The sequence below is a fragment of the Saccostrea cucullata genome, unplaced genomic scaffold (assembly GCF_032062105.1).
Source record: "Saccostrea cucullata isolate Sc308-1 unplaced genomic scaffold, CSIRO_AGI_Scuc_v1 ctg654, whole genome shotgun sequence".
In the NCBI taxonomy this organism is placed as follows: domain Eukaryota; kingdom Metazoa; phylum Mollusca; class Bivalvia; order Ostreida; family Ostreidae; genus Saccostrea; species Saccostrea cuccullata.
In genome coordinates this window covers 10,956-38,044 of record NW_026926499.1, presented here as the reverse complement: position 1 = coordinate 38,044, position 27,089 = coordinate 10,956, and the positions used below count along the sequence as shown (strand labels likewise).

General features: G+C 35.8%; 2 protein-coding genes across 2 annotated transcripts; both read right to left on the bottom strand.

Annotated features, from left to right (window-relative positions):
- Positions 1-848: 848 nt before the first annotated feature.
- Positions 849-16,173, bottom strand: LOC134271837 (GDNF-inducible zinc finger protein 1-like). Its single transcript, XM_062754049.1, has 18 exons — positions 14,875-16,173; positions 14,448-14,660; positions 13,779-13,915; positions 12,635-12,708; positions 12,395-12,478; positions 11,980-12,077; positions 11,478-11,706; positions 9,774-9,792; positions 9,576-9,668; positions 8,011-8,055; positions 6,654-6,683; positions 5,982-6,097; positions 5,349-5,542; positions 4,557-4,658; positions 4,048-4,152; positions 3,273-3,386; positions 2,699-2,878; positions 849-1,107 (listed from the first exon to the last, which is right to left on the bottom strand). Exons 1-18 carry the CDS (start codon positions 16,159-16,161, stop codon positions 1,021-1,023), a joined length of 3,207 nt encoding a protein of 1,068 aa, XP_062610033.1. The 5' UTR covers positions 16,162-16,173; the 3' UTR covers positions 849-1,020.
- A 5,237-nt stretch (positions 16,174-21,410) lies between these two features.
- Positions 21,411-21,905, bottom strand: LOC134271835 (craniofacial development protein 2-like). The gene has a single exon (XM_062754048.1). The coding sequence runs from the start codon at positions 21,903-21,905 to the stop codon at positions 21,411-21,413; it is 495 nt and encodes a 164-aa protein (XP_062610032.1).
- Between the last annotated feature and the right edge of the window lie 5,184 nt (positions 21,906-27,089).

The following is a 27,089-nucleotide window of genomic DNA, read 5'->3' as shown; positions in this document are numbered from 1 at the left end:
GACACACATATCAAAAAATTAGAGGAATCCTTTGTTTTTTCTATTTATTTTTCTTTAATATTCATATATGAAATTTAATCTAAGTTAAATTATAAATTTTACTCATTAAATTTGTTCTAGCAAATAAAAACAGTTGGCAATAAAATAAAAAAGAATCAACCATTTAGTATATAGAATTAAACATATAATAAATAAAAAGTTAGTTTTAGTCATGACATAAATTAGGTCATCTGAGACAGATTTGACAAAATATCACAGATTTTTATAAACAGGCTTATAATATTTCGTCATGGAAACTTTTGACCAATAAAAAATCGATGTAATATAAAAGTCACAACATTTGGATCCTTCTGAGGTGCCCATAAAATTGTTCTTTTTATCATAATACTTATTATATTATTCAGTATATATTTATAACTTATTAAATAAATTTTTCAATATGCTCACTTGTATTCAGGTGCCTTATTTTGTCACATAAAGTGTTCTTATTTACAAACATGGAAGACCAAGGTAGACTTTACATTAATTCATAAAATCATTGAAATGAAAAATGCTACTCGGTCTCTATTTCATTATTCACTATTTTGGTGGCATAATATAATTGATGTTGATACAAATTATAGGGGATCTTTTATAAAATAACAGATTATGAGGATTTACCTGAAAATAAAAGCCAAGAGGTTTGATAGGAATGTAATATAGCTACTTCACAGCATATATTTTTCTGTAAAATTACATCAAAAATGTATTACACAGATTTGATTGAAGTTCTCTACATGTATCACTATATTTATAACACTTTAAACAATTCAAGCACCTCTGTGATACAACTGTACTACTTCTTTATAAAAAGTGACTTTTAGTGGTAACTCTACAGTTACTAGTTCTAATGAAATGAGATATTCCTCTGTACACTAGCTGTCTGATGAAGCAATGAAGATGAAACGGATGACTACCAACTACTGTCCAGAACTTCTGAAGATATTTATATCTAGTGTTGCGCAGTTTATACTCTCACTTTCATCTTGCTGTTGATAAATCATATTCATCATCATCATAATAATCATCGTCATCGTCTTCATCATCATCATCACCATACATTGTAGACTGAAAAATAAAGATAGTTAAATACAGTCAATAATGAATGCAGATAACCATAAATACCAGTCATCAATCATCTCCTTCATTAATATCATAAATGGAATGAATCTTTTAGAACATCAATTTAAAATGTATTCCTTGGATTATTTACAACTACTCTGTTTTATGGAATATGAATTCCTGAGCTTAAGAATGCCTATGTGATGTTTATCTAATATTGTGGATGTACAGAAAACTTACTGTAATATATTAACACTATACAGTGAAACAATGTGGATATTATAGATGTATAAAAGAAAACAAATCTAAATGGATTTCCCAGAGGAAATGGATTATATGATGAAAGTTTATGAGTTGATTTTAATTAAACACCTATGAAGTATGTGTAAAAAAAATTCATATGAAACATACAGCATATACAATCAAGTCTCACAGTTACCGGTATATCAAAATCACATGTGTATATATGTGAATTGTGCTGAACTGTATATTTATTCTAGCATAAAAAGCTAGCAAACATCATATAATTATGTTGTTTAATCTATAAATAAAGTGACAGGTCTACTGAATGCATGTAACACTTTATTTACCTGAAATTTGGTTACTACAAACAAAAGATTTTTCAATCTAATTAAAATTAGATCCTTTACACTCCTTTATTTTGTTATGTCGCTTTACAGCGACATAACAAAATAAAGGAGCGTAAAGGATCTAATTTTAATTAGATTGAAGATTTTTCAATGATTGGAATACCATTATTAATGAAAATTTATTAATAACTTAATAGACAAATTGGTGGTTTGTCAAAGATCATATTTCGATAAAAATGAACTAAAGAATAAGAAAAGCAGCTCTGTTGCCATACAAGTTCTTCTTAATTGATAGTTGCAAATCTGTAGCATACTGAATTACATATTTAAAACTTTGAGATGGCCATCCATGCATCGATCCAGGAATTTTTTCCAGGAGGGGAGGGGGGGTCCACTCCAGTCAAAAAAAAAATTCCCAAAAGTGAAAAACCTGTTTCTTGGGATGGGGGTGGGGGGATATTGGTTGACTTTCAAGCTTCAGACCTATGACTTTTCATATCAATTTCACATAGATCTGCATTTTCAAGGAGGGGTCTGAGTTCCCCAAGGGGTAAAGGGGTGGGGGTGTCCTAGATCACTCATGATTTAGTATATACATTTAATAACTCTATCCCCCCCCCCTTCTAGATCCGCACATGTCATCCATCCTTTTTTAGGGCTTAAGCTGCATAATTGGTTTTTGTTAAAAGTGTCATAAGAATTAAACTAGATGAGTCAGTATGTCATGAATGTCCCCTGCCAGCATTCAAGTTGTAAAATCCAAGAATTATGGGAAAAAAAGAATGAAATGAAAGAAGAAACATGGTATCTCTTTCTTGAATCAGAATCCCTTAAATAAAGCCATGTTACTACTTTCGAGGTATGTTTTCCTGTCTGCATTGCCCACTGTAGAAAGCAAATACAGCCAAATAAAATATGAGGGGTCCATACATATACATGTACATGTACATAACTAGTCAGAGTTGTATTATACTAATTTCAAAATAATCAAACAAATGAAGTCTTACAGTTTGACTAATGCGTACTCGTCGTTGATCCGAGGCTGTTGACTCGTACGTTGAGGTATAGGGGTCTGTGCTGCCGAGTGTATCTGAGTGTCCATTCGTTGTTGTCATTGAGGTCAGGGCGTGACTAATGTCCTCAGAGTCCGGGGCTCCCCTGGCCATCGACAACTTCCTCTGAAATTCCTGAAACAAAGACATATACATTCACTTGTTATAAGCTGAGAAAATATGTTCTACAGATTTTTCCCACATACAAAGAGTAATACCAGGTAAGATCTTGCATGGATAAAATTTACCAGGGTACATGAATGCTTATTATGAGAATTGGTAAATAACATATGTGTGTTGGTTATTTCACAATATCCATATATCATCGTTCATATTGAATGAAATATGTATCTAGACATTAGCACGGTGGGATATTTATGAGAAACATTTCTTATATTCCTATCTTATCTTAAGATTTCCACACTAACATTATCATCTTTGTATACTTTGTCAAGTGAATTCATGGGAATTTTTTTTAACATACAAATTATAGAAGTGACATGATTTGCAATTTATTTGCCATGTTTACCTGTAAATCCCTCTCCTCATCGATCAGGGACATACTCTCAAAGCACTTGGAATAAAACTCTATAGCTTTGGCATGGAAAACTAACTGAACTTTAAAATAATCTAGCATGGAAGACTGTAAAGAAAAAAAGAAATGCTTAGTTTATCTGCTTTCTATATTAAACTTACTCTGTTTTGTGCAATCACAAACAAGAGATGTTTGTATAACACTTATGCCCCCTCTACTAAATAATTGGAATTTTTTAAAGTCCAAGGGACATAACTCTGTCAAAATGGCTCGATCTTACCCAATACAGAACTTGACCTAGAAATTCATATAAAATCTGTATAGCAAATATTTCAGTATGTGCAACGGTTGTGAAGAAAATAAAACTAAATTGTAAACAGAAAAACAAGCCAGTTTTAGTCCCAAAGGTAACACCTTTATCATTAAATAGCCCAGTTAAAGGTTTGTCTCAGCTTTTTAGTTGAATTATATTGAATTTATTACCAACTTCCAATATTATCTTGAATTCTCTGCTGAATTCATTTACCCTGATTGGCCAATAGCAAAGGTCAGTAGAGTTAAATATATATCATCTCACTAGATGGCGTGACAGTAAACCCCATCAAACTTGGTCTTCTTTTATGGGGAGCGAAGAGGGGCATAAAAAAATATTTTAACACAGCTGTAAAATGACATTGTAAAAAGAACAGGCATTCTGACTGCAAAGAAAAAATGAAGATATCTATACCTCAAGTTAATTGTATTAAGTTATTTCTTGAACATGACCTACTTTAATATCATGAAGCCTCCGTTTCTCAAACGTGACCATTTGTTCCTCTAGATGTTTACTTCCTATAGAGGCATTCTCCCTGGCTCTCTCAACATCAGACTGAGCCTGCAATCCATCATAACATGATTAATGGGAAAACAAATTAAGAGTAACTTTTAATGTCAATTGTTTACATTTCAGAACTTTTTACAAGACTTTGATTTTGAAATTATTCATTTAAATAGTTATTATTAAGGAAGGATTTCTTGTTCAGTGGCTGATCTCTCTGGTTATATTCTCTTCATTATTTCAATACTTACTCTGCTCTGGATCTGAGTTAAGGAATGTGAACTTGTTCGATAAGTGTCAAGTAATTAATTAAAGTCAAATGACACTTTTAGCAAACTGATTTTCATTCCCTGCAACTTTGAAATATTTTATTGGATATGATAAATTACGATTACAAAGAAGCAAGAAAATCGCTCATCCCCTGCACTTTTTTATAATAGAGTTTTACTGTATAAGGATACAATCTGGTGAGTATTTGCTGGATTTTTAGAGCGTAATTTCTGAAGATCTGTCTTTTTCTTATCTTCTCTTTTGACAGCATCTAGCTCCCGCTTCACACCAGCCTGTACAAAAAACAGATAAACATATTACATGTACAACAGCCTGTAAAATAAACAGATAAACACATAGACATCTAGCACCCTCTTCACACCAGCCTGTAAAATAAACAGATAAACACATAGATATCTAGCTGATGTTGCCATAGTCACTGAGTGGTCTAACGACCTTAAAATAGACTCACAATCTCTGTAAAATAAACTTGTTACTCTCTCTTTGATTTGTTTACAGATGTTGCCATAGTCACTGAGGGGTCTGGCAACCTTTGACTCCAGTCTCTGTACTTGTTACTTACTTTGATTTGTTTACAGATGTTGCCATAGTCACTGAGGGGTCTGACGACCTTTGACTCCAGTCTCTGTACTTGTTACTTACTTTGATTTGTTTACAGATGTTGCCATAGTCACTGAGTGGTCTAACGACCTTTGACTCCAGTCTCTGTACTTGTTACTTACTTTGATTTGTTTACAGATGTTGCCATAGTCACTGAGCGGTCTGACGACCTTTGACTCCAGTCTCTGCACTTGTTACTTACTTTGATTTGTTTACAGATGTTGTCATAGTCACTGAGTGGCCTCACGACCTTTGACTCCAGTCTCTGTACTTGTTACTTACTTTGATTTGTTTACAGATGTTGCCATAGTCACTGAGGGGTCTGACGACCTTTGACTTCAGTCTCTGTACTTGTTACTTACTTTGATTTGTTTACAGATGTTGCCATAGTCACTGAGGGGTCTGACGACCTTTGACTCCAGTCTCTGTACTTGAGCATGCCTGTAGTCCTGTATCACAGATAAGTTCTCGGCACAAAATCGTAGACCTGCCTTCAGTGAGTGACTAACTGTCTCCTCATCTGAATAGTCCTTACATATTTTGGCTAAAATGTCACCTAAAGATACAAAAGTACATTACATAGAACTCAGAAATTTTTTATGGAAAATAGCAATCCTTATATCATATGAAAATCTCTTAGGAAAAGACATGAAAACACTGAAGCTCTCAACCAAAAAAGTTATATTTTGAGCTAATTTTAAAAGGAATGAAAATAGAGGTGTATCAGCAAACACAAAATATGATTACACATGAACACTAATATATTGTAGAGGTTGCAAATGCTTTTTATTCTGACTTATTTAATAGAATAAATACATATTCAATTAAAAAAACAAGACCAATAACTCTGAGGATATTCTTTGGATCCACATGAATGCCTACTATGAAATAATTGTATCAATGCACACAACATCCAAGGCCTGTAATAATGAAGCATGGTAATTAATGGTCAATGAAACTCTGTCCAATCAAGTAACAGCGATCTGACTATATACCTTTGTCTCGAATCCTGGCCGTTTTCCGTGTGATTGACCCCATTACCTCACAAAGTGACCCCAGGTACTTCTCTGCATTGGCTACTCTAGCTTGACAAAACTTGGCTTGATTTTCACTGAAATTAGAAGCAAGCAGTAAACATAATCAAATAATGTCTCTCTTGGTTAATATCTACCAAATCATTTTTTTTAAAAAATAGGATGGAAATATATGAAATACAAAAGCAACTGATTTCTATGCTATTAAGTCTTATTTTGTGCTAGCAAAATGGACTTCACAGTAACTTAGAAGCATTGCAAATAGAGTTATACTTATGCCCATCAATGGAAACACAGACACAAATATGTATATACAAGTGCAACAAATATTAGTAACCTTCACCAATTGAAAGGTTGCATCTTTTATTGGAAATTGTACATATAAAGCATTGTTAAACAGACAGTGCAAATTCCTTTTCATCCAAAAGGACACTGACATATGAAACAGAGGAGTGACATGGGTTTTAGAACTATCATTGTATATAACACAACTCTTGGGTGCATGAGAGACTAAGGAATTTTAGTTTAAGATATATGCAAGACAAGTGCAGGAAATCTTTGGTTTTAAACTTGGTACAAAATTCTCATCAAGTTTAAAACAAAGATTTGAGGGAACAACATGAAGCCACTTACGCTTGTTGCCCTATGGTCATGTTCATCCTACTAAAAAAGGAGGCGGAGCATCAGTAAAAACAAAATACTAGTCTAGTACATATTCAAAAACATTGCTGAGAAAACAGAGCTCCAATTCATAATGTTTTAACAGTCTTACTTTTTCTTCATGCTACTTGTAATTTTGAATTCATTTTTTTTTTATTTTAAAGTGAAACAAACATATCTATAGATAAATTAAGTCAAAAATATTTTATCATGAATATAGAAAAACAATTTTTTATACATGGTACAAATCATTTTAAACTTTAAAAAAAACTGACTTAATAAATTCAAAAGGGATTAGTTGTGCTTGTTTAAACTATAAATTCATAGTGTACACAATATTAATATTTAATTTCTAATTTTAACTTGCACTACCTTGTTTTCTAATAGGGATGGGTATCACCAAAAATTTCGTATCGCGATATATCACGATTTTTTTCCCACAATATCACGATAAAATCATGATATTCTTAAAAGCAGTTTTTACAATGATTTTATATGAAAAGTCATTATTTTTCTAAAAAATTTGCTTGAAAAACAAAATTTCATTTTCTTGAAATATTTATGTATATAAAATCAATTATGTTTGGACGATAAGATGCCGTTCTTTTCACGTTTTACAACATTTTTATACTTTCTGTAATTGTAATTTGAAAAGATTAAACAAATAAATGAATAATTCCTGGACTTTATAATATGTACTTAAATACCGGTATTTAGGTCTCCGTATCACGATACGTATCACGCAACAAAAAATCGCGATATACCGGTATACCGATAAAATCGCACATCCCTATTTTCTAACATGTCTAAAATACATGTATTTCCTTTTTTTTCAAGCAACCCATTGACATTTGTCAAAATACATGACTGTATACATGTATCTTTATTTTGCAAAGAAAATTATTTTTGTAAAATCATATATAGTGTGTACCTGGTAATCAAGATATAAATCAACAATTAATCAAATTAAACAACCACACCAATGCTCTCTCTCTCTATCTCTCACAAACACCCAGCACCAAAGTTAGAAGCATACATTATTAATGTACAATTTTACTCATTCACCTATACTGGTTATAAAACAACTAATGCTACTTTTATTAGTATTTTCTTTGATCCAGTGAATATCAATCTAAAATGTACAATCATTTCTGCAAAATAAATAATGGAAACTTATTCTAAAAGTTCATTTACATGGTAGCCATTCCACTTGTGTATTTTTTAACTTTTGAGATTCACCAGACTTCATATGATAATTATAGATTTTCTGATTATATGTTACAAAATGTTACATTAAGAACTGACACTACAACATTAATTTTTAAGTTACCTCTCTCCCAGTGACCTAGTGGTACTAGTGAAATCATCATCCTCACTTCGGAAAACAAACAGTAACACGTTAAAGCAAAATAGTGATTATACTGCACAAACAAAATACCAAGGGTAATACACACTCTCAAAAGCTCCAGGGACTTTAGAGATTCCATTTGTTACAGTTTGATACTCAAAAAAACATTACCTGGTACCTTTAAAATTTTGTTAAATTTCTTTTCTTCCCTCCCACCCTCTTATAAAGAGGCACACGTTAAGTGCTCAAAAACTGATTACAGGTATTTACTGGGAATCTGAAAAATCCCTTGAGTCTTAGTGCAAAAATGCTACATTATAAAATTGTGGGTAAACAGTTTTTTTTTTGGTGGCAATTGCAATTGATATGGCTCACATTATAATATAGAAAAAAATCTTACATAGAAAGAAATATGAAAGTGACAATGCCAAGTCCAATATTGTGTGTAAATATTTACACAGAGTTCATGAAATATTCTTACTGGCTCATCTTTCACCTAGCCTATATCAGTAAAAAAATGTATTAGATACAGGTGTGATTTTCCATTTTATTTAACAATTACAGCCATGTTTAAGGGACAAACAAATCTTGCAATTGTGGAAAACAAATTACTTGATAAATAAAAATGCAGATTGATTCCACCTTAAGAATTTCTTTATGAAGCTAACAGAGGATGAAGGTTTGTCACAAATCCATGCTTTTTGTTCTAGAGAGAAAAAAAACTTTCTATAAACACAATGCACTGATTTGTGTGTGTGTAACGGGGGAGGAGAAAATGCAGTGGACCAGACCAGGATTCGAACCCGGGCCCCCTGAAACTCCGGTCAGGTGCTCTACCAACTGAGCTATCTGGTCACCGGCGATCGAACTCGGCTGACCGCCACATTCCTCCCTCCTTAAAGGTCTTTGGCCCTCCAAAGACCCCAACCCAAACTCATCCCTTGCAGGTCTTTCACCTGTCAATTCCAGGGCATGGCATGCCACCAAATGTAAAGGGAGAGAAGAAAATACAGCGGACCAGACCGGGATTCGAACCTGGGCCCCCTGAAACTCCGGTCAGGTGTTCTACCAACTGAGCTATCTGTCCACCGGCAATCAAACCCCGCTGACCGCCACTGTGTAAGGGGGGGGGGGGGTCCTGTTTATTCAAATATATCTATTAGACACGTATAACATGTTTCTTAGATTTCTGAAAACACATGCAATAGCTGTAGAGAAAACTATATCAATGACATTGTGCACGTATGATCCATTCCAAGCATCAATACATAAAAATTAGCATTGCTTTAAAAATTCAGCTAATTTTTTTTTAAAATGAGAGTTTACTACGATTACAGATGTTATTACTAGATATTGTAGGATAAGGGAAATTACAAAAAAGTACAAAAGGCAACATAAAACATGGGTTTAACAAACTATAACATTGACCAATCAAGTGGAAACTGAAAACACAAGTCTGTGCAGACTCGTCGTCAACTGACCCGAATTTACCGCCAAGTGTTTACGATATACTTCATTCAAACCATGTCTCTGTACAACAAACTTACTTTCCTGAAGTTTCATTCTGACGGCCGCTCATACTTCTGTCTGATCTGAAAAATTCACGATGGAATGCATAAATGTTGCTACAGAAGCTTCTTCTTCACTCTCGTCGGTATGTGCTCAGGGACGAAATGTACCTTACATATAGAAGAGTTCCATCTAGTTTTAGGAGTTACCTCCCGTACACTGTCAAAACGCACTACCTTTCACTGCCTTTTGAAACTTGGGAAAAAAATAATAGTTGTTTAGCTAATGTCTTTATTTGGGTGAGGTGGTGCTTTTTTTCCCTCCACGCTTTTTGTTGACTACTTGACAGTTGTAAAATCTAATTCTCCTGTTCAGTTGATTAGCCTACCAAAATATCCAGAATCTCTCTACCAGGAGAAGGGACAAAGTTTTGCAGATCCAAGTTTATAAATGTAAAAAATTGAAAAAAAATAAAGAAAGATAAAGAAACAACAAAAAAACTAAGAATTTGGAATTTTATAATAAAAAAGTTAAAAACCATGCCGTTATGTCTGATACGAAATAATTAATGTTTGGTTTTTAATTTCTTAAATCTCCTTTTCCCCAAAACACAGTGTATCTGACAGTATTAAAACAGGTGATTTTTTTCCAAGAATTTAGAGTAAGCATGAGAAGGGTTGATCAAACAGTAATTTTGCCTCGCTCATATTATTTTCACCTGACGAAAATATTCAATGGAGAATACATATGAAATGGTGAATGTCTATATCAAGGCCATCTCAATGGGCAGGGGTGATATTGCAAGCTATATAACAAAAACTTGAAATATATCTTAAACAAAATATATATGCAGTATTCATTATTATTTACCTTTCTATAGTAATGCTTTTTTTTTTAATTTGATATGTGAAGAAATGGCTGCAAAAATGTCCTAAAATCCACTAAAATGATACCCATTTATAAAATAAAAAACAAAAAAAGGAGAATATCTCTTCCAGACCCTCCCCTGCACCCCCACCTTCTAAGATACTCAGTGAGCACATTGTATATTTGTTATAATAAAGTCATTGATATACAGTCACCTCCAGATGTGTATTGTAATCGCTTTTCTTATTTAACATTTATAGGTTTGTTGTTGATGTTATGTTGACATGAATTACTGAGAAGGGTTTAATCACTTATGAACAGTGTCTCATTTATTGATATGCATATTTTGGTCATTTCAAGTGTGAAGTTTAAAAGAAATAACATAAATAAGGAAAAGACTTTCATTTATTGTCATTCATACATGTATATTTATGTGCAAAAATATCTATTTACATTTCAATAAAACAGTAATGAATCTAGGCCTAGCTTACTCTTCTTGTGATAAAGCAAATTTTCTGAATGATATACACTGTATTTTCTCTAAAGAAAAAAAATCCTATAAAAATAGATATCACAATCAACATTTCCCTTTCTGAGACATATTTTACATAAATGCAGTTTATATTCACAAACTAATTCTCAACATGATTGGTAAAATGAAAACTTAAATACAAGAAGTCCTTTAATAAAGCCTAATGTATAAAAATATCAGAAAACAATTTTTCTTTGTTTTCAATAAACATGTCAAGTAATGTTTCATTTCTACAATTAAAAAAACTGTTTTTGAAAAAAGCTTGAAATTAGCCTCAAATGAAAAGTATGTGCAATATTCCACACTATAACAAAAAAATCAAATATTGACAAATAATAGGAATGTTGAAGAGGTAGAAGACATTCTCCTAACAAAAATGTCAACATGGCCAAAACTCATCATATCAGTTCTATAAGAATTTAGAGTTTTCTAGAAACACTGTTTCACCATTTATTGTCTACTCAAATAAATTCTTTCCAGACATTTTTTGTTCCAATTTACACAAAGTCACAAAATGTCAGCTTAGTTTAAAGCAAGAATCAGCAATCTTGACCCTCCTCTGGAAACATTGCAGGGATCGTGCAGGCAATCCTAGACTTGGCACGATCCACAAGTATCTCATTGTAACCTTGACCTGTTTCCAAGGCTATCTTGCGCTGTTTGACCTCGGTCATGACCTCTAACCCGTGTTTGTTCACTAGATGTTTGTTTAAGTTCCCTTTCAACTTACAGCTATGATCACAAAGATGGCACTTGTATGGCTTGAAATTCTGAAAGAACAAAAGTATGAGAGGCACAATAAATATTTTCCATATCAATCAAGGTGCTAAAATAAATTATAAATGTATATAATTCACATTGGTTTAGTTCTAAATGGACATGCTCTGGACATTGTTGAATGTGAAACTCTAATGCAAGGCTCGTGACACTATATTTTACATTCTCAGTGTTGGTAGGTTTTCCTGTGAACTGAACTGCCCTATAAATACAGTGTTCGAGTTTGTTTTTTTTTCCCTTTTAACTGACTTGCTATATACACTTACAGTATTAGTGTGTTTTCCTGTAATATGGTTTTTCAGGATGTGTTTGAACTTCGTGAAGAAATTACAGCCTTCATAAGGACAGTTGACTGTCTCTGCCTCTGTAAACAAAACAAAGTCAATTCAATGTAACTAGGTATAAGTAGAAACTGACATCATATAATGTCTCAGTCATTAAAGTAAAAGTTAATACTTAAATACAATAAAGTGTTTGGGATACAAAAAATTGAAATATTCTCAAGTATATTTTAATATTCATCTCAGGAACTAATTTTTAAATAAGACTCTAAAATCAAAGAAATACAGCTCTGTACCAAAAACAATTTCTACATTTTTAACAGGAATGAGCTGATTAATGATTGATATCTCATGGATATTTCTGTTCTTCGAGCCTTTAAAGGTGTACAAGTTTACTTACTGTGTCTTTTTTCGTGACTTTTCAAGTTATACATGGAAGGGAACGTTTTATCACACTCCGAACACTTGAAAGCATTCTCTCCTCCTGAAATTTTTTTTTACAAAATATCTCAATAAAATCTCAATTTCATGCTTTTAAAAAATATTTACAATTTGACCATACCAAATTGTTTTCTTTAAAGAATTCAACTGTTTTAGAGTATGTACAGGCTTCACACAGTAAAATGATACATTATATTACCATCATGCATGGCTACGTGTCTGTTGAATTGGGTCCGATTCAAGGAGTAGTAATCACACTTCTCACATTGATATCTGGAAGTCAAAGCAAATACATTGATATATTACCCAAAGAACTCTGATCATTAATTCAGGGGTGTGCAATTAGCATCGCCCGACGCCCAGGGCTTATCGGGCTGTATACAGTACACAACACACGCAATACATGTAAAGCACAACCTTATTTTCACTCGTTTTTGCTATCAAATTCCCAACCATCGAAAATTTTTCTGACAACATGCTCCTACTCTCAGTAAATCTCCATAATCTTATCTGTTTTGCAGCACTACCTGACTTATTTACTTCCAAAAACGATCGTTTTTTCCTTATCCGAATTTCCTCTATGCTTTCGTTTATGGTAAATACATACAGATATCTCATTAAATTATATACGATCACTCAATCAACTGAAAGATAAGTGTTTTATGATTCACATAAAATATATTTATAGTCTATTTAATGATTTAAGATGAAAACAAAATGAATTAAATTACATTCTAAATGAGCTGGTGCAATGTTCAGAAAAAGGGAAGATAATTTATTTAAATTCATTTTAATCTTCTTTCATTAGAATTTATACATGATTTAATTTCATAGTGAGAATTAAACTTTAATTTTAAAAAGAATGACCTCAGTACCCTGACTTTTTCAACAATTAATTTTTTTCAACAAATAGTTTTTTTATTTTAATTTTTGCACTTATATTTGGGCTAGTAACTTTATAGCTGTCACTAGCCCGTGGGCTAGTAATTGATTTTTCTAATTGCACACCCCTGAATTAATCACTTTATCTGTATACAGTACACAATATGGACATTTTCCTTTGCCTAAATACTCTATGTAATATTCTAAAAATGAGACAGATTTACTTGAGCATGTTGGCTGCTATGTTATGAACTTAATGTTCGAACAAGTACTATTTTCTTTTCACTATGTCTTTAACTCTAAAAGATTGGGCATGAGTAAAGTTTACAACAAACCCACCTGTCAATATCTCTCACCCCCACCCCCTCCCTCTGAGTTACAGCAAGATTGCACTTTTATACGTACACTTTTGTTTTCCTTGGTACTGGAACATTATGGAGTTTCAGTAGGTTTATACGTACACTTTAGTTTTCCTTGGTACTGGGACATTGTGTAACTTCAGTAGGTGGTTATTCAGCTCCTGTTTTCCTACACTGCTGTACGGACAAAGATGGCAAAGGAGTCTTTTCTGGGTCCCCGTGTGGTACTCCATGTGTTTCTAAATCATAAATGAACAATTACTGAATTACAGTGTACAGAATATCATTTTATAAAAACCTGTTTAATAGGTACATGTAGTTTGTTTATCTTGGTTATCATAATTAATTTTTAATTATATGTAGTTTCATATGTGCAACGCAAAAAGAGGGTATGACCCAAGACGCCCATTTGCAACATATATGTATGTTACACTCAAGTATACAGGTTGGTCTGGATTCTTTCTTATTAACATTTAATTAGTATGAACTAGGATTTGCCTAACATGCTACAAATATATTAAAGTTGGACTGTGTCACTTACTTCTAATGCTCGTACCAAGTATGTTTTTTGAAAAATATATCAAACATACGATGTGGATAGGGTCTGATTCAACGTAATATAATCTTCACTGTCTGACATTTGAAGTAGGTTTTGTCACATGCTAAATATGGAAAGCTTGGATAGTTACCTTCAATGTCTGAACCATAATTCTTTTTTTGCACTGTATTAAATATATAAATACACCTTGATTCTGTATTACATACGGTTACCTTCAGTGCCTGAGCTGTGAAGTAGGTTTTACCACATGTGTTACAAATAAATTTGGGCCTGGTCCCGGAGTGATTGGACTGGATGTGGTATCGCAGGACACTCTTACTTTTAAAGGCTCGGCCACATGTTTCACAGATACAGGCCAGGCCCGAGTGGACAGTGGTCTTGTGTTCCGACAGTTTGTAAGGGACGATGGTTTGAAACTCACAGTCCTGTAAATACTCATATTAATGTACTTAAGAACATTTATGATATTACAATACATGCTCTCTGAAATTAAATTACATTTTATGCACTTATCAAAAATGTGGAATTTATGATGCATTTCTGGCATATCACAATATATGCCCTCTGAATCTGAATTCTGTAAATTTATCAAACTTAACTCTTTCATTTAGATTGAAATTTTGAATGTGCAATACCTACCTGTTCCTCACACTTATAAATGGGATACTTGGTTTTGTCATATGCAATTCCATGCTTCTTAAATTTATGTTCCACAAGAGTGACATGATTGTTGGGTTTAGCATTACATATATCACACACAAATCTCTCCTTTTTGCAGTTAGATGGGTGGATTTCCCGCCGGTGCTCCGCGAGCGACTCCACGTCCTTGAAGACCATCTTACACTTCCTGCAGTTGACCCTCTTCTCCACCTGTCCCACCGTGAGAAACTCCTGGTCCCTCTCTACAGCCTCCGTAATGGAGCCATCAGGGTCAAACTGCTTGGTGATTTTTTCAGCATGGGCAGGTTTCGAATGATATACTTTCAGTTCATTTAAATCCATAAACATACAAAGTTGAGACGTTGTTGCTGTATCATCAGTATCAGTGGAAAACTTTTCTACCTTTGTGAGCTCTGTATTGGACTCGGGCAATGAGTTTTCGGCAGTCTCATCTTGTTCTGGACTCTGGCCGCGTCTAACTTCCAGGGATTCCTGAGAGCTGATATTTTCTTCAGAAGCCATTACAGGGTGGGGCTCTATGGTAATCATTGATTCTGATGATGATGTGGCATGGCTCTCTTTATCGGACACATTGTGAGAGGGAGTAGTCATCTTGTTTGTCTTTGCTTTTTTCACAGCAGGAAGTTTGGGCTTCTTATGAGCTCTCTTCTGGTCATTATTTTCACTTTCAGTGATAGAATATTTCCTTTTCAAACTTTTTTCTTTTAAAGGTTTTCCACTGTCAGTCTCACAGTTAAGTATGTTAACACCTTGCCCTTCATGGTTTGCAATGTCTGCATTAATTACATTGCTGTCAGATTTGTCCGCCACATCTTTATTTCTCTCTGGAACATCAACTAATCCTAACATCACATGATTCGCTACACCAACCTCTGCCATGAACACAATGCATTTTTCTAAAGCGTCATTCAGCTTTAATTCCGCACAAATCGCTGCCACTCTATCAACATTAAACTTGGTGACGGTCATTTTACCCGTGTATAACATGTTCACAACTTTTCTCACATCCTCAATGTCATAATTAAGATGGAAGTTTGGGTCCGAAGAGTCAAAAGTGTGCCTTGTAGTTTCCGCTTCATAAAAGTACTTACTGGCGGCCACAAGAACTACTCTGTGAGCTGGGATAAAGCCATTGGCAGTAATTATCATAACATCACATAGGTATCTTTTTTGTTGGAACAAAAACAAAGTTTCCGAAAGCCTAGATGTCAGATAAGGAATTAGAATATCTTCGCTTTCAACCATTTTTAAACCTGAAAAAAGTATAAAGAGAGCAATTTTTGATGTGTTTAAATGATGAATTGACAGAGTTGTGATAACTACCTGGTAGAACTGTCCAAATGGGACAAAATACCCCCCGCTGGGTTTTTTCAGAAGTAAGTTTTTCCATAATAAAGATATGTATCACACATGAATTATGAAATTTTTCTTCCTGTGACCTTGAACTTCCCCGAATGACCTTGGGTCAAGGTCACGACACACCCTTGGGTCATGGGCAATCTTTGTGTGAAATGAGAACCTACCAAGTTTATCCATAAGAAAGATATGGACCAGACACGAATTATGAACTTTTTCTTCCAGTGACCTTGAACTTCCCCGAATGACCTTGGGTCAAGGTCATGACACACCCTTGGGTCATGGGCAATCTTTGAGTGAAATGAGAACCTACCAAGTTTATCCATATGAAAGATATGGACCGGACACGAATTATGAACTTTTTCTTCCAGTGACCTTGAACTTCCCCAAATGACCTTGGGCCAAGGTCATGACACACCCTTAGGTCATGGACAATCTTTGTGTGGAGTAGTAGATTCTAATGTCCCTCCATAAGAAAGATATGGACCGGACACGAATTATGAATTTTTTCTTCCAGTGACCTTGAACTTCCCCGAATGACTTTGGGTCAAGGTCATGACACACCCTTGGGTCATGGGCAATCTTTGTGTGAAATGAGAACCTACCAAGTTTATCCATAAGAAAGATATGGACCGGACACGAATTATGAACTTTTTCTTCCAGTGACCTTGAACTTCCCCAAATGACCTTGGGTCAAGGTCATGACACACCTTTCGGTCATGGACAATCTTTGTGTGGAGTAGTAGATTCTAAGGTCCCTCCATAAGAAAGATATGGACCGGACACGTTTGCACAGACAGACGGACAGAGAGACAGACAGACAAGGTGATTCCTATATACCCCCCCCAAACTTCGTTTGCGGGGGGTATAATAAGTGTGGTGCTGGAGGTGAACTTCAGTCGACTAAACTCAACTTGCTCATGGAAGAGAAAACAATATGTATGAATCAATCCCATAGAATACAAGCACTAGTATTCTATACAGTTTGTGAGTTCATATTAATTTTATTGTACTGTGCTTTATTTTTATGGTCATGTCTTCTGGGATCAGAGAACTGTTTAAGGAGTCAATGTGGGACTTACGAGATGCAATCAATCTGATAGCATGGACTAAGACAGAAATATATGTAGAGACAGTGTGAATCAACATTTTAGGTCAAACTACAATAAATCCATGTTTTAAACCCAGAAACACCGGTTGGGGTTACAACGTAAACAAAACAGAGTGGCATACCTTTCTCTCTTATAATATAATGTATAATGGGGTATTATTTTGGGGTTTTCACGTTTTTTTCCCTATAGTACATATGATGCAAAAGTGTAATAAATGTAATTTGTGAAAAAAAGTCCCACAAACCCGGGGTTGAAAATATCGTGGGGGGGGGGGGGTCCTGTCCACAAGTACCTGTTCACAGGCTGCTGTCTCGAATTATCCACAACTTAACTCTATTTCTTCCTGATTTGAGTTTCTTTACATGTTGTCCTTATATTTTATAAGAGCAACAGATTATTCTAAAAAAAAAAAAATGAAAAATGAAAAGAAAAATTGTGAGTCCTAGGATAGTCAATCAATCAGCTCCGTCCACATTTCCTCAATTCCTGGCACGCACATTCAGTAGTTTTCAACGACTCTGGCACCAGACTTAAACATCCATATCAACATTCATATGCACTCTATCATGTTGAAAAAGAAAAGAATAAGATTTCTTGTAAAACTAAGTAGTGAACTTACTTTTAAGACATTTCTTAATTCTTATTTTATCTAATTTTACCTGATGAAAACAATCGGAGTTCCTCGGATGACTCGTACCTCGCACATAACCTCGGACGTCAACGGTGATCATCCATCTTGCTGATTCAGTCATGTGATCTTATTTGAATTTCATTCAAATATTATACTTTTGAAATCCGAGTTACTTTGATGCACGCCCAACACTGTGTTCTTGCTTTCAAAGAATACTAACATTTGGTTGTAATTAACACGAGGAATTACACTAATAAAGAAACCTTTTCTAAGAACTTTAGGCAGAGCGAAATATGAAATGAGTGACAAGGCAGTTTCCGGCGGAGAAATGTAGCGATCTGTTGCGTATTCCTCCACCTATCACATCCGAGGTTTGAATGGAGCGGAGCGGAGTCAGCCGAGGATTGCCGATTGTGATGAAAAGGTACTAAAGCGTCTTTGTGACTAAGGCCTGAAATATAAATTGCAAATTTACAGTGGAAAATATTTTCCCGAAATAATAACTTTTCTCTTTCCCGCCACAAGCTTTCACCTTCTTCACATATTTTAAGAAATGTTATTTTTGCATATTATGCCTAATGTTAGATATACAAGATATTTTTTCTTTCAACTATATTTAAGGTCCTTTAACCTTCTTAAGTTTGTTCTCTTTATGCTCATTTGGGCACTGGATTAGTAATAAAATATATCTTATAGACGATGTATCAACACTATTAAAGGTGCATAGACACGGATTTGAATGTAATATTTTCTCAAATTTTCTGTATAATTAAATATCACGATTTATTATATGTTGCAAGAGCATTTCACATGAGAATATAATAATAATTATCTTTTTTCATCTCGAAGTTATTCGATCATTATTGAAACTTCGAATTTCTGGACGGGTTTGCTTGACACATCCTTGCACTTTCACAAATTATAATTTTATTCTTAATACTTACGAAGAGTGTCAATTTTTGTGTTATAATGAAAAATATTAAAACTATAATAAAGAAAATTCAGAGTAGAAATGTTCGAAAGTAAAACCCCCTCACAAGTATCGCCCGTCCATGTACAGTGTTCTGTACAGAATTGAACAAACTTGAACTGTTTTTGGGCGCAAGCTGTGTTATTGTTAATGTTTGTTCAACTGTTAAAGTCTGCACACCACTGAGCACGGACTGGCATTATGCTGTGAGCGCGTTTTCCTTTCGAACATTTTCACTCAGAATTTTCTAGATTATAGTTTTAATATTTTTCATTAATATACAACAAAATTGCCACTCTTCTTAAGTCGTTTTCTTCCAGTTTTGTTGTCTTGGACTGAAGATGGTTCATTGCTGATGACAGTAGGGCAATGTCGTCCGCAAAATCAAGGTCTTCAAGCATAGTGGTGAAGTCCCATCTACTTCCTGTTCTCTTTTCTTTGACAGTCTGTTGCATCACCCAGTCTATCACTAGGAGGAACAAGAAGCTTGTCATGAAGCATCCTTGTTTGACACCAGTCATCACAGGAAAACGGTCCGTGGTCTCGTCACCAATTACAGAACACTGAAAATTGTCATACAGGGCTTTGACTATCGTAATAATTTTTCTATGTATCCCATATTTCTTCAAGATGACCCAAAGGCTGTTGCTGGGCACCGCGAGTCGAAAGCTTTCTAAAAGTCTACGGAATGGATGCACAATGTAGCATTCCTTTCGTTCACTTGCTACAGGAAGTTTCTGAGGATGAAGATCTTATATTGACAGTCCCTCTCCCTCTACGGAACCCTGCCCCTGCCTGCTCTTTCCTTAGGGTGCGGTCAACTCCAGCCTGTATTCTGTTGATGATGATCATACTGAGTGCTTTGCTGGCTAGGGGCAGTAACGTGACTCCCCTCCAGTTGCTGAAGTCCTGTAAGTTGCCTCTCTTAGGAATTTTACAGATCAGTCTTCTGGTCCATTCTTTGGACACCTTTTCCTCCTTCCATATCTGATGTGTTTCAATTCCTGGCTGCTCTTATCAAGGTTTGCCTTTAACATTTCTGCAGTTATTTGATCTGTTCCAGGGGCCTTCCCTTTCATCAGTGCAGTCCTTATTTCCTGTGTGGTGGGTGGTTGAACTGAGGTGTCTAGCTCTTCCCCCTCCTTCATCTGTTCATCTTGTGGTGGTGACTCTAGAATGTCCCAGTTGAGCACTTTCTCAAAATGTTCCCTCCATCTAGCAAGCCTCGCTTCTTTATATTCAGTAGCTCTCCATCTTTGATCTTCACCGCTGCTGTTTGTTTATCACTCTTTCTTATCAGCTGGTTTACTATGCTGTACAGTACCTTTTGCCTCCCGTTCTAGGCTGCTTTCTGTGCTCGCTCAGCTTTCTCTGGCATCCATCTCCTCTTGTTCTCTCTCGCACTTCTCTTGACTGCTTTGTCTTTCTCCTTGTAATTTTCCTTCAACCATTCAAGGTAGCCTAGTGATAGAGCGTTCGGTTTGTGATCGGGAGGCCCGAATTCGGTTTTCGTTAGCGGCACTGTGTCAAACCTAAAGCGCTCGGCATTAGAAGTGAAAGTCACAGGTCTATCGAATATTACTAGTACCTTACAAACGTAGGACCCGTGTCACGATAGGCGTTGGCACGATAAAGAACCCTCACTGCTCAATGGCCCTGAATGCCGAATTAAGGTCTAAATTTAAAACGCGACGTTAAACAATATACAATCACTTAATCAATCCTTCAACCTAGTCTTGACTCTTTCTGTTCTTGTGCTCTCTATCTTTGTCGTTATGTCTTTTCTTTCATCTGTCAACTTCAAGATGTTTTTGCTGATCCAAGCTTTACTTTTGCCTTTCCTGTAGCCAAGTACTTCTGCTGAATTCACATATGTAATCTTCTGCTGTTCTCAATTTTTCTAGATATCTTCAGCCTTTTCTCTGTGCTCTTTTAATTTTTTTCTCAGGCAGTCATTGCACTTTTTGTTTTTACTTCGTTGTTTTTGAGGCGTTCTACACCCAAACTTGATTTTAACTTGTTCTTATTCTTGTCTGTGCTGAGCCGTAGCCTGATTCGAGTCTTCAACAGGTAGTGATCGCTGTTGGCATCCGCTCCCCTCTGAACCTTGGTGTCAAGAACAGGTGATTTCCACCGACCATTTATGAGATGGTCTATCTGGGTTTTCGCTGTTCCAGTAGCAGGCACCCATGTTGATTTGTGCATGTCTTTGTGGAACAATGTTCCTGTGATTACAAGTCCGTTGCTCTGACTAAATTCAGTTTTTCTCCATTCTCACTCTGTGTTCAGTGCATGGATACCTATAGTTCTTTTATAACTATAATTATAATTATTGTCACTCTCTACCTTAATAAGCATTGAGGTCCCCCATGATAATAATGAAGTCGTTCTTATTACATCCATCCACGGTCTCTTGTAACTCCTATTAGAATTGTTCTTTCTCCTTCTCTCCCTTTTCATTATGTGGCGCATATGCTTGGATCACCGACACTCTCCTGTATCTTGAAAAGAATTCTGCTATTATGATTCTCTTGCTGATGGGTGCCCATTTTATAAGTGATTTCATTGCCTGCTGGCTGATCATTATGGCAACTCCTCCCTCATGTAGTTCTTCATCCCCGCTGTATATGACGGTCTGACCCAAGGCCTGTCTCATCTTCCCAGCTCCTGTCCATCTGCACTCACTGATTCCAAAAATGTTCAGTTGGTATTCTTCCATCTCTCTCGTAATCTGTGCTGAAGCTCCTCCTCTATACATTGTTCTCACGTTCCAGTGTCCGATGGTGCTTGTTTGTTTGGGTGTCACAAGGGATCTAGTCGTCGGACGCTGGGCTTCCCTAAGGCTTTCACCCCTCGTCGTCTTACTGCCACTATTGGCGGTCCCCGCTTCACCCGGTCTTCCTTGCTCTTTGATGTCCATTGTAAACTTAATGCATGTGATTTGGTAAATCTTGGAGCCAATGGTTTTAGGTGGTGGCAAGTTAATTGTCCCCGGCTTTCTCGAAATCTCAATTCATCTCTAGGTCTATCAGTCTGTCACAAAAACTTTAACCTTGGTCATATCTTTTGAATGAGAGTGATAGGGCTTTCATATTACACCTGTGCATTGCCTGTGACAAAATCTTACTAAATAGTATTTAGTAAATACACTATGATTTTTAATCCCCCTGATCTTGACCTTGAAGTTTGAGTTTGTTTGTTTTTTTTTTTTTTTTTTACAAATTTAAACATTACTTCGAATTGACCGTAACTTTGAATAAAAAGCGATAGGACTTTCATATTAAACACATATATTACATGTATGTAACAAGACCTTTGATTTTTGACCTCGTGACCTTAACCTTCACAAGTGACTTATTTTCAAAAACATTAACCTTGACCTTGAAGTTTGAACTACTTTAAAAAAAATTAGACATTACTTTGAATTAGTCATAATGTTTTAATAAGAGGTATGGCTTTCGTATTAAAATGTATATTAACCTATGACAAGACCTTTCTAAGTACACTACGATTGACCTCATGACCTTGACCTTGACCTTCACGATTGACATACTTCTACTTTTCAAAAACTTTAACCTTGGTTATGGCTTTTCATATTAAACCTGCGTTTTGCCTGTGACAAGACCTTTCTAAATGCACTGTGATTTTTATCCTCTGACCTTGACCTTGAAGTTTGACCTACTTTTTAAAAAATGTTGATTTTTCCCTATAACTTTGAGATAGGCGTTTCATAATGAACATGTACATTACCTGTGACAAGATATTTCCAAGTATGCTATGATTTCTGAATCCTTGACCTTGACCTTCAATATTTTCATTAAACCATAGAACATTTTCATTAAACCATAGAACATTTTTAATGACGATCTCTGCATTCGGGGACATATTTTGACTCTTCAAATTACTCTCAAGATTGAAAAACGCAGGTAAACAACGACCACATACCCCCGGTACTATTCTATGAAGAGATATGGTTCATCGAATATCTTAAAATATGTGCAAAATATGAATTAAAATCTTTGTAAAGATGTAGATTAGCACATTAAATAACAAATGAAAAATCAATACCTTCTTGTTAATTTTTCTTTAAAAAACTCTCATGATTTAAATACGTACATTTGTAATTTATTTCTGTTGATGACGCAATTTGTGTGCATCTGTTCAAAATTCGAGATCACGTAAAGAAAACAGTCCCGTCTTAATTTTTACAGCGCTGTATTACAAGAGTTTATGAGGAGAGTAGCGTATCAGAAGCCCTTGGCCAGCAAAGATGCAGAAGCAACAACAGCAATGATAGCGTGGAAACCAGTGTCAAGACTCATGCCAGTCAGGTTTAATTCGAAAAGGAAGGATACGATCATTCAATGGAATGCAGCAGAGGAGCAGCAGAAGGAAGACTTTAATTCTGCATTACAGTCATTGATGGACCGTACACCTCGCAGAGATCTAAAAAATTGTGATGGGAGATTTGAATGCAAAGGTAGGAGATGACATTACGAACATAGACTCATTATAGGAAAACATGGCATCGGCAACTTGAATTAAAATGGAGAACTTTCTATATATAGATTTCTGCACTTTCAATGATCTAGTTTTAGGAGGTATCATGTTTTCACACATGGAGATATTCAAAATAATCTGGATTTCCCCGGATGGAAAGACAGAAAATCAAATAGATCATAACAGCACCATGCATAAGTGCAGAAGAAGTATACTAGATGTCAGGACAAGACGAGGAGCAGATCCACAACTGGATACAGCCAGGCACGTAGTATCCGGGGGGGCCAGGGGGGCTAGGCCCTCCCACTTTTTTCCCCAACATTACCTTTACGATAGTAAATGTCTATTGAAAACATGGTTGGCCCCCCACTTTTTACCACAGTATATACATAGCAACAAAATATAGGAAAAAAGTTGGAAGTGAAAGGAACTTTGCCTTTAAAAAATTGGCCACTACCCCCCCCCCCCCCCCACGAAATAGGATTTTGGAGTTTGGGTAATTTTTAATTTTCGTCTTTTTTTTTTTTTCTTTTTTTCTTTTTTTTTTTTTTTTTTTTTTGGCTTGTCAACTTTTTTTAGGTAAGGAAAAAAATTTTTCTCAGGTTGGCCCCCCCCCACTTTCAAAAACGATGCTACGTGCCTGACAGCTACGCTGAGGATGTAACTCCTAGTACCCAAAAACAAATCAATCACTACTGTGCATGCAGTGAAGTTCTAGGAATGAAAACTAGGGAGCACAACAAGTGGATGATAGCAGATTCCGGGGTCACACTTAGATGAGCTCACTTTTGATCTCAGTCTCACTTTTACCATATGAATTAATAATAAAAAAGTGAGACTGAGATCAAAAGTGAGCTCATCTATAAACTGTTATAGCCCTAGGGCCGGAAATATAAGAAAGAATGAAACAAAAACCAGTGTCCAAATACGAGGGGTGATCAAAAAGTTCGCAAACTAATTCTCTATCTACCTAACTACAGTTCTGACAAGAATGAAATTTGTCACAAATATAGCCCTAAACATGTGCTATATGCAGTATGAGTCATGTTGAAATATGCGTCATAATTATGACGTCTTGATGTTAAAATGACGTCAACATAGAGGCGACTGTGACGAAAATGGATGAGTCAATCGCACTTGAACAAAGAACTATAATAAAATTTTATGTAAAACTAGGTAAATCCTTCACGGAAATATATGATGATTTACATAAAGTTTATGGGGAATGTGGGCTTTAAAAAGGTACAATAAATAGTAAGTGGATGAAACGTTTTATTGAGGGAAGGGAGACGGTGAAAGATGATGATAGATCTGGGTGCCCGCTGAACGTAAGTACCGAGATAAACGTGTCTGAGGTTGAACAATATGTAATGAAAGATCGAAGAGTTACGATTAGGGAAATAGCTACTGATCTTAGCATGTCTTATGGAGCAGTTCAAGAGATTTTAACGAGTAAGCTTAACATGCGGCGAGTTTGTGCGAGATGGGTCCCTCGCCTCCTTCTGCCAGAGCAAATGAGGGTGAGAGTGAATGCATGCCGGTCCTACGTTAGGAGATATGAAAAAGAACAAAATAATTTCATGAATAGAATCATCACATGTGATGAAACTTGGGTACATTTCTATGAGCCAGAAAGTAAACAACAAAGTTCAATTTGGAAGCATCCTTCCTCGCCATCACCAATAAAAGCACGCGTAACCAAGTCAGCAGGGAAGGTTATGCTCATAGTTTTCTGTGACATCAACGGTATAATTCTAAATCACACGGTACCACCCAAAACTTCAGTTACTGGGGACTACTATGCACGGGTTATCAAATCAGATTTGATGAGAGCAGTAACGAGAAAGCGCCCAGATCTGATAAGATCTGGATTCATTCTGCACCATGATAACGCACCTAGCCATAAAAGTCGGGTTGTGATGGACACCATGGAAACACTGGGTATAGAAAACCTAATTCATCCCCCCTACAGCCCAGATTTGGCAATTTGTGACTTCTGGCTATTTCCAGTTTTGAAAGATAACCAACGGGGAGAAAAATATTAGTCCCGGGAAGATCTTGGTACTGCTGTGAACAAGGTGCTAAGGGTCATGTCACGTGATGGCTTGGATCACGTGTTTCGCGCATGGGCAGACCGATGGGAAAAGTGCATAAAAGCTAGAGGGGCCTACTTTGAAAAAGAATAAACTCAAAATCTCACTTTGAAAAATCTTTTAAAAGTTATTCAATTAGTTTGCGAACTTTTTGATCACCCCTCGTATCAAGCAAATGGAGTAACAGAACAGAATATTTGGAACTGTGCTAGGAAGGACAAGAGAATGAAATGAAATGAATGAAATGAAATGACTGAAGAGGCAGAGAGTGCAGCCAGTCAGAACCACATGAAAAAGTTATATGAAACAACAAGAACACTGCCGGGAAGAAATGTGAATACCAACAAGCCAATTAGCGAAATACACAAAGCAAAATTATCACTAGCGACGTAGGACAAAGAGCTAGATGGGTACAACACCTGAAGGAAGTTCTAAATTGGCCACCACCATCCAGTCTTTCAAGTATACCAAGAATACAAGAAGAACTTTACATTAATGCAGGACCACCATCTAATGAATAACTCACTAAGGCTATAAAGGCACCTGGTCCAGATGTTATCCCTTCGGAGACACTCAAAGCTACTCCACCAAGGTCGGCAGATATATTACAACCACTTAGGGAAAGGGGAAAAAGTACCAGATGCGTGGAAAACAGGATACCTGGTTAAACTACCAAAGAAAGAGTACCCGTCACAGTGTTGAAATTGACGAGGCATCATGCTTTTATCCATTGCCAGTAAGATCCTAACAAGAGTAACTTAAAAAGAATGAAAGGAGCATTGGATTAAAAACCCAGATCAGGACAAGCAGAGTTCTTCCACACAGATCATGCATCGGTCACATTGTTACACTTCGTATAACATTGAACAGTCCATTGAATGACCATTCCCTCTTTACTCAATCTTCGTGGACTTTGAGAGGGCCTTCGACAGTGTGGATAGGTCAACAAGCTGGAATTTAATGCGGAAATATGGAACCCCACTAAAGTTTATAAGCATCATCAGGAATTTATGACGATGCCACATTCTACATCGTTCATAACTCACTGATGCTTTTGATAGGAAACATGAGTAAAATCGACAGAGCTGCCTTCTCTCACCAACCGTATATTTCTGATACCAGTAGTCATTGACTGGATCGTGCAGATAAAAACCAAGGGTAGTTAGACCGGAATCCAGTGTACCTCCACCAAACAGTTTGAGGTCCTTGATTTTGCAGACGATCGACATTGACCTATTCTCGCACAAGCAACATGCTCAGGAGAAATTATCACGATTGGCATCAGAAGCTTAAAAGACTGGCCTTAAAGAAAGCCACGAGGTATCAATCCAGTTTAATGGGGGAAACATCAAAGAAACTGACAGATTCACGTATCTTGGGAGTATCGTCAACAAGGATGATGACGTAGATGACGACGTCAAAAGCCGAATTACTATGGAAAGACATGTTTTCGCAATCCTCAATAAAATCTGGAATTCTAAAGCACTCTCAATGATCTGCAAAATTAGGTT